Here is a 14,641-nt window from a genome sequence, read left to right as displayed (position 1 = left end):
ACAAAGTAACTATAGGGATGATCAGTTAGAGCCATCACAAAGTGAATGATGGCAATTGATGTAAGAGGAAAAAAAAATTTGCAACTTATCTTTGTACATTTCTGTCCAGAATTGTAATTTTGCTATTTATGAAGAATTTTCTTTGTGCATATTCTGAATAAAATTAGTGAACCTAAGCCTGTTCTAATCAAAAGTTAGTTCTAAGGAGAAGCAGAGAGTATCACTTTGACTTATGTCCAAATTGAGTCTGATATTAATGAAGATATAAGGCTGAAAATTCAAAGTCAGCTGCACACAAATCAACCTAAAATTCAGATTTTAATCTTTTGCATTTCGATGAAAAACAAAAAAGTTAAATGACAAGTATGTGTTTGTTTTAAGGACCATTCCAGAGGCAAGCAATCAGAACGAGTGTGAAAACTTTGACTGTAACACAGACAAGCAGTATGGTATGAACGAGGATATCCATCACTATAGCAACTGTCGTATGAGGCAGCGTAACAAGGGACTCTTTACTGCAGACCAGGTAACCGTCTGTTTCAAATATTACAATTTTTAGCTCACCTGGCCTGTCCATCTGGCGTCAATATTTTACTTTAAACAACTTCTTCTTAGTAACCAAAAGGCCTAGGGTGATGATATTTGGTCTGAAGCAAACTGGAATGAAGGGCTACCAAGTTTGTTCAAATGAATGACCTTGACCCACTTTCAAGGTCACAGGGGTCAAATGTCATAAAATCTTCAAACAACTTCTTTTCAATAACCAAAAGGCTCAGGGTAATGAAATTGGGCCTGTAGCATGCTGGGATGAAGGACTACCAAGTTTGTTCAAATGAATGACCTTGACCAACGTTCAAGGTCATAGGGGTCAAATATGTTAAAATCTTAAAATGACTTCTTTTCAAAAACCAAAAGGCCCAGGGTACTGATATTGGGCCTATAGCATGCTGGGATGAAGGGCTACCAGGTTTGTTCAAATGAATGACCTTGACCAACTTTTAAGGTCACAGGGGTCAAATGTGTTAAGATCTTTAAACAACTTTTTCTCAATAGCCAAAAGGCCCAGAGTTCTGATATAAGGCCTGCAGCATGCTGGGATGAAGGGCTACCAAGTTTGTTCAAATATATGACCTTGATCCACTTTCAAGGTCACAGGGATCAAATGTCTTAAAATCTTCAAACAACTTCTTGTCAATAATCAAAAGGCCCAAGGTACTGATGTTAGGCCAGTAACATGCTGGGATGAAGTGCTACCAAGTTTGTTCAAATGAATGACCTTGACCCCCTTTCAAGGTCACATGGGTCAAATGTCGTAAAATCTTCAAACCACTTCTTCTCAATAACCAAAAGGCCCGGGGTACTGCTATTGGGCCTGTAGCATGCTGGGATGACGGACTACTAAGTTTGTCAAAATGAATGACCTTGACCCACTTTCAAGGTCACATGCGTCAAATGTGGTAAAATCTTCAAAAAACTTCTTCTCAATAGCCAAAAGGCCCAGGGTACTGCTATTGGGCCTGTAGCATGCTGGGATGAAGGACTACTAAGTTTGTCAAAATGAATGACCTTGACCCACTTTCAAGGTCACAGGGGTCAATTGTCCTAAAATCTTCAAAACACTTCTCAATAACCAAAAGGCCCAGGGTACTGAAAATGAGCCTGTAGCATGCTGGGATGAAGGGCTACTAAGTTTGTTCAAATGAATGACCTTGATCCACTTTCAACCTAATGTTCTTGTTCAACATTCAAGGTCACAGGCATCATATGTTTAAATCTTTTCATAGGTTCTTATAAATCAGACACTGATATTCTGCCTGTAGCTGTATTTTAGTCCACTTTTAAGATTACAAGTGTGAGATTAATACCAAGTGAGCGATGCAGGCCCATTGGGCCTCTTGTTTGTGTTTATATAGGTCCTATCTTTGTCATAAAGATTTGCTGTATAAGATAAAAATAAATTTATACAAATTCTATGCTTTGTGACTTGTAACAGAAGTTGTTAGCAATTACATCTATGCAAATGTGTGACAGGTTTGTTGACAGCTGTGACTGATTCTGGTTGAGGAATTTTACAGGGTTTGTTGACAGCTGTGACTGATTCCGGTCTAGGGTTTTTACAAGGTTTGTTGACAGCTGTGACTGATTCTGGTTGAGGAATTTTACAGGGTTTGTTGACAGCTGTGACTGATTCCGGTCTAGGTTTTTTACAGGGTTTGTTGACAGCTGTGACTGATTCCGGTCGAGGATTTTTACTGGGTTTGTTGACAGCTGTGACTGATTCCGGTCTAGGGTTTTTACAAGGTTTGTTGACAGCTGTGACTGATTCCGGTCGAGGGTTTTTACAGGGTTTGTTGACAGATGTGACTGATTCCGGTCTAGGTTTTTTACAGGGTTTGTTGACAGCTGTGACTGATTCCGGTCTAGGGTTTTTACAAGGTTTGTTGACAGCTGTGACTGATTCCGGTCTAGGGTTTTTACAAGGTTTGTTGACAGCTGTGACTGATTCCGGTCGAGGGTTTTTACAGGGTTTGGTGACAGATGTGACTGATTCCGGTCTAGGTTTTTTACAGGGTTTGTTGACAGATGTGACTGATTCCAGTCTAAGTTTTTTTACAGGGTTTGTTGACAGATGTGACTGATTCCAGTCTAGGTTTTTTACAGGGTTTGTTGACAGGTGTGACTGATTCCGGTATAGTTTTTTTTTATTACAGGGTTTGTTGACAGATCCGACTGATTCCGGTCTAGGTTTTTTTACAGGGTTTGTTTACAGTTGTGAATGATTCCGGTCTAGGTTTTTTACAGGGTTTGTTGACAGATGTGACTGATTCCGGTCTAGGTTTTTTACAGGGTTTGTTTACAGTTGTGAATGATTCCGTTATAGTTTTTTTTCCATTTATAGGGTTTAGTGTCCTATTAAGAGCTAAAGTCTTTTAGGATGTACCTTCATGTGCAAGTGTGCCAGAGGCAGGATATGTTGATGTACTGCATACTGGGACATTTTCGTTTTTCGTCCTCCAAAATGAGAGAAAATTTATCATGACAGTTAGTACACAGCATGCAGTTTATAGTACCCTGACTGGGCAAAGATGGACTTTATCGTCAGAGGGCGAATACTTGACTGGGCTAAGTTTATAGTGCCCTGACTGGGCAAAGATGGACTTTAGCGTCAGAGGGCGAATACTTGACTGGACTAAGTTTACAGTACCCTTACTGGGCAAAGATGGACTTTATCGTCAGAGGGCGAATACTTGACTGGACTAAGTTTACAGTACCCTGACTGGGCAAAGATGGACTTTATCGTCAGAGGGAGAATACTTGACTGGGCTAAGTTTACAGTACCCTGACTTGGCAAAGATGGACTTTATCGGCAGAGGGCGAATATTTGACTGGACTAAGTTTACAGTATACAGTTGCCTCCTTTTGGTAGCATGGTCTGATTCCGACTTTAGAGAGCTACCTCACCAAAATACCATTCTGAAAGTACCTAGCACAGTGCTCTACCTGGTGATATTACACTGACAGTTGGTAAACCAGTGGTATGCACTTACCCTAAATTATTTTTTAAGGACGTTGTGTCTAGGGCAACTTCTGTTTTTAGGTCACCTGAGCTTTGCTCAAGTGACCTATTCTGATCGCATTTCGTCGTCCGTCGTACGTCATGTGTAATCTTTTTACATTTTCTACTTCTTCTCAAGAACCAGATGATAAAAAAAAAATCAAACTTAGTCAGAATCATCCTTGGTAGATGAGGCTACAACATTGTAAAATTGGGATTCCTACCCCAACCCCTGGGGCCAGGGCGGGACCAAAGGGAAAATTAAACAATATTTCAAAAATCTTCTTCTCCAGACTCAGAGATACTACAGTCAATTTCTCTGCATGGATGGAAAGATCACCAAGGGCTTTCTGTAAATTGTAAATTTCAGTACCCCCGGGCTATCCGTTCTCCCTTGAGAAGGGGATCAAGTTTACTATAGTTTATATAGGGAAATAACACTTTTGGGTATATTTTGTTCATTTTCAATAGGAAATTATTCTTACCTGGTTAGAATCATCATTGGAGGAAGATGATATCAAATTATAAAATTGGGATTCCTGTCTCAACCCCAGGGGCTAGGGTGGGGCTCCAAAGAGAAAATAAACAAATATTTCAAAAGTCTTCTTCTCGAGACACAGAGGTACTACAGTCAGTTTCTCTGCATGGTTGGAAAGATCATCAGGGGCTTTATGTAAATTGTAAATTCAGTTCCCCGGGCGATCCGGTCTCCCTTGGGGAGGGGGTCAAGTTTACTTTAGTTTATATAGGGAAATAACTCTTTTTGGCATATTTTGTCAATTTTTAGCTGGAAATTATTAATACTTGGTTAGAATGATTATGATGCCAGATGGCAATTAGATGGTATGAGAAAATCAGATGCTGCCCCATCCCCAGGGGCTGGAGGGGTGGGGCCCGAATGGGGGAAATGGTTAAAAGTTCAAAAAGCTTCTTCATCAGACTCAGATGTGTTACAAACAAATACGCTTCATGGATAGAAAGGTCCGTAGGTGCATTATCAATTTGGAAAAATAAGATCCGTCCTTTCCCCAAGGGCTGGAGGGGTGGGCCAAAAAGGGGAAAATGGCTGATATTTAAAAAACCTCTGCACTCAGATGGTAGAAGATTCAAATATTAATTTTTTGGACGGAAATGCCCTTAGGTGTATTATATAAACTGTTAGTTATATTACCCTTTGTCATCTGTTCTCCTTGGTTTATATTTCCCCTTTGGTCATCTGTTCTCCTTGGTTTATATTTCTCCTTTGGTCATCTGTTCTCCTTGGTTTATATTTCCCCTTTGGTCATCTGTTCTCCTTGGTTTATATTTCCCCTTTGGTCATCTGTTCTCCTTGGTTTATATTTCCCCTTTGGTCATCTGTTCTCCTTGGTTTATATTTCCCCTTTGGTCATCTGTTCTCCTTGGTTTATATTTCCCCTTTGGTCATCTGTTCTCCTTGGTTTATATTTCCCCTTTGGTCATCTGTTCTCCTTGGTTTATATTTCCCCTTTGGTCATCTGTTCTCCTTGGTTTATATTTCCCCTTTGGTCATCTGTTCTCCTTGGTTTATATTTCCCCTTTGGTCATCTGTTCTCCTTGGTTTATATTTCCCCTTTGGTCATCTGTTCTCCTTGGTTTATATTTCCCCTTTGGTCATCTGTTCTCCTTGGTTTATATTTCCCCTTTGGTCATCTGTTCTCCTTGGTTTATATTTCCCCTTTGGTCATCTGTTCTCCTTGGTTTATATTTCCCCTTTGGTCATCTGTTCTCCTTGGTTTATATTTCCCCTTTGGTCATCTGTTCTCCTTGGTTTATATTTCCCCTTTGGTCATCTGTTCTCCTTGGTTTATATTTCCCCTTTGGTCATCTGTTCTCCTTGGTTTATATTTCCCCTTTGGTCATCTGTTCTCCTTGGTTTATATTTCCCCTTTGGTCATCTGTTCTCCTTGGTTTATATTTCCCCTTTGGTCATCTGTTCTCCTTGGTTTATATTTCCCCTTTGGTCATCTGTTCTCCTTGGTTTATATTTCCCCTTTGGTCATCTGTTCTCCTTGGTTTATATTTCCCCTTTGGTCATCTGTTCTCCTTGGTTTATATTTCCCCTTTGGTCATCTGTTCTCCTTGGTTTATATTTCCCCTTTGGTCATCTGTTCTCCTTGGTTTATATTTCCCCTTTGGTCATCTGTTCTCCTTGGTTTATATTTCCCCTTTGGTCATCTGTTCTCCTTGGTTTATATTTCCCCTTTGGTCATCTGTTCTCCTTGGTTTATATTTCCCCTTTGGTCATCTGTTCTCCTTGGTTTATATTTCCCCTTTGGTCATCTGTTCTCCTTGGTTTATATTTCCCCTTTGGTCATCTGTTCTCCTTGGTTTATATTTCCCCTTTGGTCATCTGTTCTCCTTGGTTTATATTTCCCCTTTGGTCATCTGTTCTCCTTGGTTTATATTTCCCCTTTGGTCATCTGTTCTCCTTGGTTTATATTTCCCCTTTGGTCATCTGTTCTCCTTGGTTTATATTTCCCCTTTGGTCATCTGTTCTCCTTGGTTTATATTTCCCCTTTGGTCATCTGTTCTCCTTGGTTTATATTTCCCCTTTGGTCATCTGTTCTCCTTGGTTTATATTTCCCCTTTGGTCATCTGTTCTCCTTGGTTTATATTTCCCCTTTGGTCATCTGTTCTCCTTGGTTTATATTTCCCCTTTGGTCATCTGTTCTCCTTGGTTTATATTTCCCCTTTGGTCATCTGTTCTCCTTGGTTTATATTTCCCCTTTGGTCATCTGTTCTCCTTGGTTTATATTTCCCCTTTGGTCATCTGTTCTCCTTGGTTTATATTTCCCCTTTGGTCATCTGTTCTCCTTGGTTTATATTTCCCCTTTGGTCATCTGTTCTCCTTGGTTTATATTTCCCCTTTGGTCATCTGTTCTCCTTGGTTTATATTTCCCCTTTGGTCATCTGTTCTCCTTGGTTTATATTTCCCCTTTGGTCATCTGTTCTCCTTGGTTTATATTTCCCCTTTGGTCATCTGTTCTCCTTGGTTTATATTTCCCCTTTGGTCATCTGTTCTCCTTGGTTTATATTTCCCCTTTGGTCATCTGTTCTCCTTGGTTTATATTTCCCCTTTGGTCATCTGTTCTCCTTGGTTTATATTTCCCCTTTGGTCATCTGTTCTCCTTGGTTTATATTTCCCCTTTGGTCATCTGTTCTCCTTGGTTTATATTTCCCCTTTGGTCATCTGTTCTCCTTGGTTTATATTTCCCCTTTGGTCATCTGTTCTCCTTGGTTTATATTTCCCCTTTGGTCATCTGTTCTCCTTGGTTTATATTTCCCCTTTGGTCATCTGTTCTCCTTGGTTTATATTTCCCCTTTGGTCATCTGTTCTCCTTGGTTTATATTTCCCCTTTGGTCATCTGTTCTCCTTGGTTTATATTTCCCCTTTGGTCATCTGTTCTCCTTGGTTTATATTTCCCCTTTGGTCATCTGTTCTCCTTGGTTTATATTTCCCCTTTGGTCATCTGTTCTCCTTGGTTTATATTTCCCCTTTGGTCATCTGTTCTCCTTGGTTTATATTTCCCCTTTGGTCATCTGTTCTCCTTGGTTTATATTTCCCCTTTGGTCATCTGTTCTCCTTGGTTTATATTTCCCCTTTGGTCATCTGTTCTCCTTGGTTTATATTTCCCCTTTGGTCATCTGTTCTCCTTGGTTTATATTTCCCCTTTGGTCATCTGTTCTCCTTGGTTTATATTTACCCTTTGGTCATCTGTTCTCCTTGGTTATATTTCCCCTTTGGTCATATGTTCTCCTTGGTTTATATTTCCCCTTTGGTCATCTGTTCTCCTTGGTTTATATTTCCCCTTTGGTCATCAGTTCTCCTTGGTTTATATTTCCCCTTTGGTCATTTGTTCTCCTTGGTTTATATATCCTCTTTGGTCTTCTGTTCTCCTTGGTTTATATTTCCCCTTTGGCCATCTGTGCTCCTTGGTTTATATTTCCCCTTTGGTCATCTGTTCTCCTAGGTTTATATTTCCCCTTTGGTCATCTGTTCTCTTTGGTTAATATTTCCCCTTTGTCATCTGTTCTCCTTGCTTTATATTTCCCCTTTGTCATCTGTTCTCCTTGGTTTATATTTACCCTTTGTCATCTGTTCTCCTTGGTTTATATTTCCCCTTTGGTCATTTGTTCTCCTTGGTTTATATATCCTCTTTGGTCATCTGTTCTCCTTGGTTTATATTTCCCCTTTGGTCATCTGTTCTCCTTGGTTTATATTTACCTTTTGTCATGTTCTCCTTGGTTTATATTTTCCCTTTGGTCATCTGTTCTCCTTGGTTTATATTTCCCTTTTGTCATCTGTTCTCCTTGGTTTATATTTACCCTTGGGCATCTGTTCTCCTTGGTTTAAATTTCCCCTTTGTCATCTGTTCTCCTTGGTTTATATTTACCCTTGGGCATCTGGTCTCCTTGGTTTATATTTCCCCTTTGGTCATCTGTTCTCCTTGGTTTATATTTACCTTTTGTCATGTTCTCCTTGGTTTATATTTCCCCTTTGGTCATTTGTTTTCCTTGGTTTATATATCCTCTTTGGTCATCTGTTCTCCTTGGTTTATATTTCCCTTTTGTCATCTGTTCTCCTTGGTTTATATTTACCCTTTGTCATCTGTTCTCCTTGGTTTATATTTCCCCTTTGCCATCTGTTCTCCTTGTTTTATATTTTCCCTTTGGTCATCTGTTCTCCTTGGTTTATATTTACCCTGTCATCTGTTCTCCTTGGTTTATATTTACCTTTTGTCATGTTCTCCTTGGTTTATATTTTCCCTTTGGTCATCTGTTCTCCTTGGTTTATATTTACCCTTGGGCATCTGTTCTCCTTGGTTTAAATTTCCCCTTTGGTCATCTGTTCTCCTTGGTTTATATTTACCCTGTCATCTGTTCTCCTTGGTTTATATTTACCTTTTGTCATGTTCTCCTTGGTTTATATTTTCCCTTTGGTCATCTGTTCTCCTTGGTTTATATTTACCCTGTCATCTGTTCTCCTTGGTTTATATTTACCTTTTGTCATGTTCTCCTTGGTTTATATTTCCCCTTTGGTCATTTGTCCTCCTTGGTTTATATATCCTCTTTGGTCATCTGTTCTCCTTGGTTTATATTTCCCCTTTGCCATCTGTTCTCCTTGTTTTATATTTTCCCTTTGGTCATCTGTTCTCCTTGGTTTATATTTACCCTTTGGCATCTGTTCTCCTTGGTTTATATTTCCCCTTTGCCATCTGTTCTCCTTGTTTTATATTTTCCCTTTGGTCATCTGTTCTCCTTGGTTTATATAGGGAAATAACACTTCTGACTTAGTTGGAATATTTATAATGAAATTGAAATCAAATAGTATCAGAAACTAAAAATATAAGATCCTGTCCTATCCCAGGGGTTGGCCAGAGAGGAAAATTGGCTAAATAATAATAGATATTATACTTGTCAACAGCAAAATAATGTATTTGAATAGTTTTTAGAGTTCTTATCCTATGGTGACATAACGAGTATTGTATTTCATTTTGTTTACATGTTGATTTCCACATCACATCTCAATAATGAAATAGAGCTACCAGTACCTATGATATAACTCAGGTGACCGCTTAAAGGTCCAGGGGTCTCTTGTTTCCTTACTTGGTAGCATATGGATATTTACAGTCTTATAAGGTAAACAGAAATATTTATAGCAGAGTCTTAGCCATAGTAATACAATTTTTTTTTCGGTTATAATTTATTTTAGAATTTGAAACAACGTAATAGGCAGTATGCTGTGAATACACGTCAGAATCCAAATGGCAATCGCCGTGGTTACGAGTGTCCTGAGGAACGAGATTACTACCCCTACTGGCACCCGTCACCTTGGAAGGTAATTAGAAAAATTACTCACCAATAAAAGGCTTTTTATTTTAGTGTGAAGAAAGTTGGTGTTACAAGTATGTTTTCTATATTTTGCGAAACCTTTCAAAATTTCTAAAGTTTTAATTGCTGTAGCTAAAATATATTGCTAAATATTCAGTTAATTGACATTTTTCAAACGTATGAAACATGAAATAAAAGATATGAAGAGCTGATATAATCATTTCAGTGATATATAATTGGTTGTGGCTATGAATATTTAGTGAAAATCTCATGGCTTTTTGTCATAAGTATTTGATCTTATCAGGGTTTTTCTTTCTCTGTATCAAGGATTTTTCATGGATTGTTTTCATTGGTTGTATTCCAGTAGTGCAAAAAACTGAAATACCCAAGAATTGATGTTATAAATATTCGTTACAATCACCTGCTTGCAATATTACTAACTTACTTTTCTTTATTGAATGATTGAATTATAACCCGCAAAGTTCACATAGGGTCATGCAGCTGGTAAAAAATAAACAACTTTATGTACCTAGGATGTCGTTGTAATGACCAATAATGTAAGTCGGTGTGTGTACTACCAACGGGAGAGTGAAAACGTCAAGTCACGATGGGCATGCCAACTCCCTCAGGAACTGATCCTCAAGAAATACAAAGCCTTTACCATCCCGAATAACAAACAGGACTGCGAGGTAAGGGAAATACGTCATCCTTGTGGTGTGCAAACATCAAGAAATTTAATTTGTTGAAGTGACATCTGACATTAGTCATGAAAATAGTTCACAGATTACGATATTAGGAACACTTTTGGTGTTTTGTTTGAGTAAATGGTACAACTACATGTGTTAAGGTGTGATCTGTAAGATTTTTATCTTTGTACTTCATTAATATTTAATTTTCTGGTAGTTAAATGGAACTAAAAAATTTTTTCATTTTTTTTTCATCTTGTTTTCTTTTTGTTTGTAGGAATTTACATATCCCTCTGGCGACCCCAATGGTGTGAGAGGTATTTGGAAGGAGTTTTCCTCTCACGGATTGTCTCCCCCTGACTGTCGGGAGACCGAGTTTTCTCGTGACAACCACCTTGGTAATGGTCTTGGTGGCCACCCTAATGTCTATAACTGGACCATCCCAAATGTCAACCATGAAAATTGTGTACTAAGAATGAGGTAAATCTCAAATAACTTAATTCAAATGTTTATCATCATAACCTCACAGCTTCAAATTTAATAATTTTAATTTCCTACTTCAAGGATTAAATCAGGAATTGATTTTGTTTCTAGTTAAATATTGTCTTTAAATTTCATGATTCCAAGAGAAAACATTGAATATGGACTATGATCTGAATAAAGATATGCCTGCGTTCAGAATAAAATAAGTTAAAACTACGTTAATTCCTTTTTTTAGCGTTTCATGTGCTAGCCACAGTAGATGCAGTCAATATGGTGATTTAAAGCAGTTTACTTTATGATGGTGTAGCATGGTTCCATTTCTGGTTGAACATTTCATCATACACAAACATTTATAAAAAAATAATTCTCACTTTTTATTCCATAACATTTGAATATAAGTCGGATAAAGTCAAATCTGTATTGTGAGACCATCAAAGGGAAAGTTAAAGAATGGTCTCTTATCAGAGGTGGTCTCTTAAACGAGTATTGATATACCTGGGTAGTAGCCTGCTTGTGGGGCTGAGGATGTGGTCTACAGAGGTTATTCCTTAACAGGGGTGGTCTCTGAAGCAAATTCAACTGTATATATAGTTATATTTTACCTGTGTATAAATCTTTTTGTTGTAAAACGAATGTCACATTGTCACCTAAGCAACAATGTGCATTAACTGCACTTTTACTGACAGTATAATCTATACTAATGAACTCTGACCCACAGATACAACATTTCCACCAATGACTATGATCCCTGGAATACGACCTCTGCCAACAACTCCCCCAATCTTGCCCCAAAGTATGGGTTTGCTAGTCAAACAGTAGCGGATGCAAGGGGCTACGTGTTTGAGGAATATCCCGATGTTAAGGTGTTTGATGATGCAGACTTCACACTAGAGCTGGCCATCAACACAGCACAGTACGGAAGGACATTCCAGGATAGGTAGGTCACTGCTAGGTCATGTAAAAGTCAAATAAAAATGTGTTAAGGTAAAGGTCAAGGTCAGTTGGATGATTTGAAGCAGGCCATGATCGTCCATAAATAGATCAGTCAGATTTGATTCTAAATTGAATCGGAAGATTATATGGACTCTACATTAGAAATGTTAAGCGATTTCAAGTTAATTAAAATGTTTTGCAAGGTTTTGTCATTTCTGTTTTAAATTGATAATGTTGTATTAATAGTGAAAAGACAAATATTGAGAGTTTGAATAGGTATAAGATTCACATAATGATTTTCAGTACAAGAGTTGGGTGAAATAGTGCAGCTTTGACTACACTAATATATTCCTGGAATTACCGGTAGGCTTAGGTTCCACCATCTGTAAAAATTGATGTGAAACTGGACTGGGTTGATGCCATTAACCAGATCTGTTGGATAGAGGGTCCATCTGGAGTTTGAAGGTTCCCATTTTAAATCCTCAACTGGTTGGTACAGTTTTTCATCTTCTTTTATAAAAGTTCCCAGTGAGCCATAACTTTACATGAAGGGGAGGTTGTCTGGGAATCTATACCATTCTAATGCTGTTTCAGATCCCATTCCTTTGCCATTCGGAAGCGGCCAGCTGGATATGATGGTACTCGGATACACAACCTGAATGTGAGAGGCAAGAGGGGAAACATTGTACAAGTTTACCCCTCTGTGGAATATGACTTTGTACCTAACAACCTGGAGCTGTCCTCGGGGGAGGCTGTGCATATACAGTAAGTATATTGCTGTACCAAATAACCTTGAGCTCTCCTCGGGGGAGGCTGTACATATACAGTAAGTATACTGCTGTACCCAACAACCTAGAGCTCTCCTCGGGGGAGGCTGTTCATATACAGTAAGTATATATACTGCTGTACCCAACAACCTAGAGCTCTCCTGGGGGAGGCTGTACATATACAGTAAGTATTCTGCTTTACCAAAAAACCTGGAGCTCTCCTTGGGGGAGGCTGTACATATACAGTAAGTATACTGCTGTACCCAACAACCTAGAGCTCTCCTCAGGGGAGGCTGTACATATACAGTAAGTATACTGCTGTACCTAACAACCTGGAGCTCTCCTCGGCGGAAGGCTGTACATATACAGTAAGTATACTGCTGTACCCAACAACCTAGAGCTCTCCTCAGGGGAGGCTGTACATATACAGTAAGTATACTGCTGTACCCAACAACCTGGAGCTCTCCTCAGGAACATTCTTAAGCCAAGGAGACTTAATATTTCGAAACATTTGCAAAAGTACTTTTATTGAGAATATTTTACAATGTTTGCTCAAATATCCAGGTGAGCGATACAGGCCCTCTGGGCCTCTTGTAATGTTTGGTCCGAGTCTAACGATTCTGCTGAAACTTATAATACACACTAGTATCAAGGCAGTGGAATGTATAGGGGAGTGATTCACTAAACTGTTTTGCACTGTTGGTAATAATACTATGTTCCTCATCCAAATCGATGATGGTTCTGGTATTGAGGATTGAGAAGAATGATAGATGTAAGTGTTATTTAAGTGTATTGGTCATTCTTGTATCACGTTTGCATTATTTCCACCATACGTTCAACTTTACACATAATGAGATCAGCTGCTATAAGACATTGGGAGTAATAGATGAAATTAAGTCCCTTGCAAAACCCTTTCTTTGTCTTTGTATTTTTGTCCCTGAAATAATGAGATCACCTATAACAAGATATCTTGTAATAAATTTTGAGACAATTTTGATTTAAGAAGAACAGATTGAGTAGAAGACATTTCTACACTGGTCAGAGAACTTTTTACATAGCTGTAAAGTGCTCGAACATTTATTTTCAGGTGGACAGGTTCTAACACGAATAACCCTAACAACGAAGGAAATGGCCTTGCTCGTACAGACAGAAACAACATTGTACAGCTGCGCCCCAGAAACTTCCCAGAAGGCAATGGGGTACAATTCGGCCCAGGCAGAGTGTTTGGTCACTATGGTAACAACTACCCTGACCATCTTACAAACTCCAGTTTTCTTGGAATGTCCAGAACTGACCTAGGTCATCTCGCAATGAACTCGCCAGGTAAGAAAACTGGTACCACAATACTAGCAAATATTTAGATACATCTTTTATTAAAGCTAAAAAAGTTTCTTTAAAGCCCAACCTTCACTTTTATTTAAGCAAGAAAAGGCAGCTTTAAAGAGTTTCATAGTTCAGTTTTATCATCAGAGGTCAAGGTTACATAAGCTATACATAGAAAAGTCTTGTCAAGGCAGCGCTGCTGCAGCGTCATTTGTGGTTGGATTTCCTTGATACTAATTTTAAAGGTTAAAGGGGCATAATGCCCTGTATGGCCTCATGGACATTCTAGTTCTGGTTTTAATAATATTTCTGTCTTTAAGTGTCCACTGAAAATGACCAAAGAACTATTTTATGTAGTTGATCAGAGGCTGATCTTAAGTCTAAAAAATTTGAGAAAATTTGAACTTTCTGTTATTTTTTGCATTCTGACAGTTTCATTATTATCACAAGAGTTTATTTAAGAAGCAACCTTATTTTGACTCTGTTATTCTAATATTAAATACCTGACTATAATAGGTCAGTTTGGTGGGGAATTATCCCAGCTGGACGATGCAGGACCATACTTTGACCACGGCCTCAGGATGGTCACACAGACTGGGACATACCACTATATGTGTACCAGGAACAACGACTTTTCTAACCGCGATCAGAAGGGGAGAGTCACAGTTTACCCCTACTCTGTCCTCTTCTCCTCCATTGGCTGGACAGGAGGACAAATCACTCTCCCCGCAGGGTAAGATCTTCACAGCTCATTCTTCCTGAAGGGCGTTATTTTTACACCGACAACTCATTCTTCCCACATAGAAGGAGATTTACACATTAAACATGTGTACATGTATATACAGTATCCCAGTGAAAATTATTGGGTATGCCAAAACAAATTGGAACTTAATTGTGATTCAGTTTATGGGTCATTTGTTGAGTGTATAACTGATTTTCCCGTGGAATCTCTATCCCCCTTCACATCCCCCCTCTATCCCTCTCCACATCCCCCCTCTATCCCTCTCCACATCCCCCCTCTATCCCTCTCCACATCCCCC

The 14,641-nt window shown here is 38.8% G+C and overlaps 1 protein-coding gene across 1 annotated transcript in view; it reads left to right on the top strand.

Annotated features, from left to right (window-relative positions):
• Positions 1 to 381: 381 nt before the first annotated feature.
• Positions 382 to 14,641, top strand: part of LOC110442853 (protein DD3-3-like) — a gene marked incomplete at its 5' end in the record, with an annotated part of 20,574 nt that continues 6,314 nt past the window's right edge. Inside the window, 8 exons of the mRNA XM_021486682.1 lie at positions 382 to 526; positions 9,291 to 9,416; positions 9,943 to 10,098; positions 10,373 to 10,575; positions 11,297 to 11,515; positions 12,106 to 12,276; positions 13,366 to 13,601; positions 14,118 to 14,334. Of these exons, the coding sequence (XP_021342357.1) occupies positions 382 to 526; positions 9,291 to 9,416; positions 9,943 to 10,098; positions 10,373 to 10,575; positions 11,297 to 11,515; positions 12,106 to 12,276; positions 13,366 to 13,601; positions 14,118 to 14,334 (1,473 nt within the window). The remainder of the gene's footprint in view (positions 527 to 9,290; positions 9,417 to 9,942; positions 10,099 to 10,372; positions 10,576 to 11,296; positions 11,516 to 12,105; positions 12,277 to 13,365; positions 13,602 to 14,117; positions 14,335 to 14,641) is intronic.

Source organism: Mizuhopecten yessoensis, unplaced genomic scaffold, assembly GCF_002113885.1.
Source record: "Mizuhopecten yessoensis strain PY_sf001 unplaced genomic scaffold, ASM211388v2 scaffold716305, whole genome shotgun sequence".
NCBI lineage: Eukaryota > Metazoa > Mollusca > Bivalvia > Pectinida > Pectinidae > Mizuhopecten > Mizuhopecten yessoensis.
Note: the sequence above shows the minus strand (reverse complement) of the source record. Positions and strands in the feature narration are given on the sequence as shown.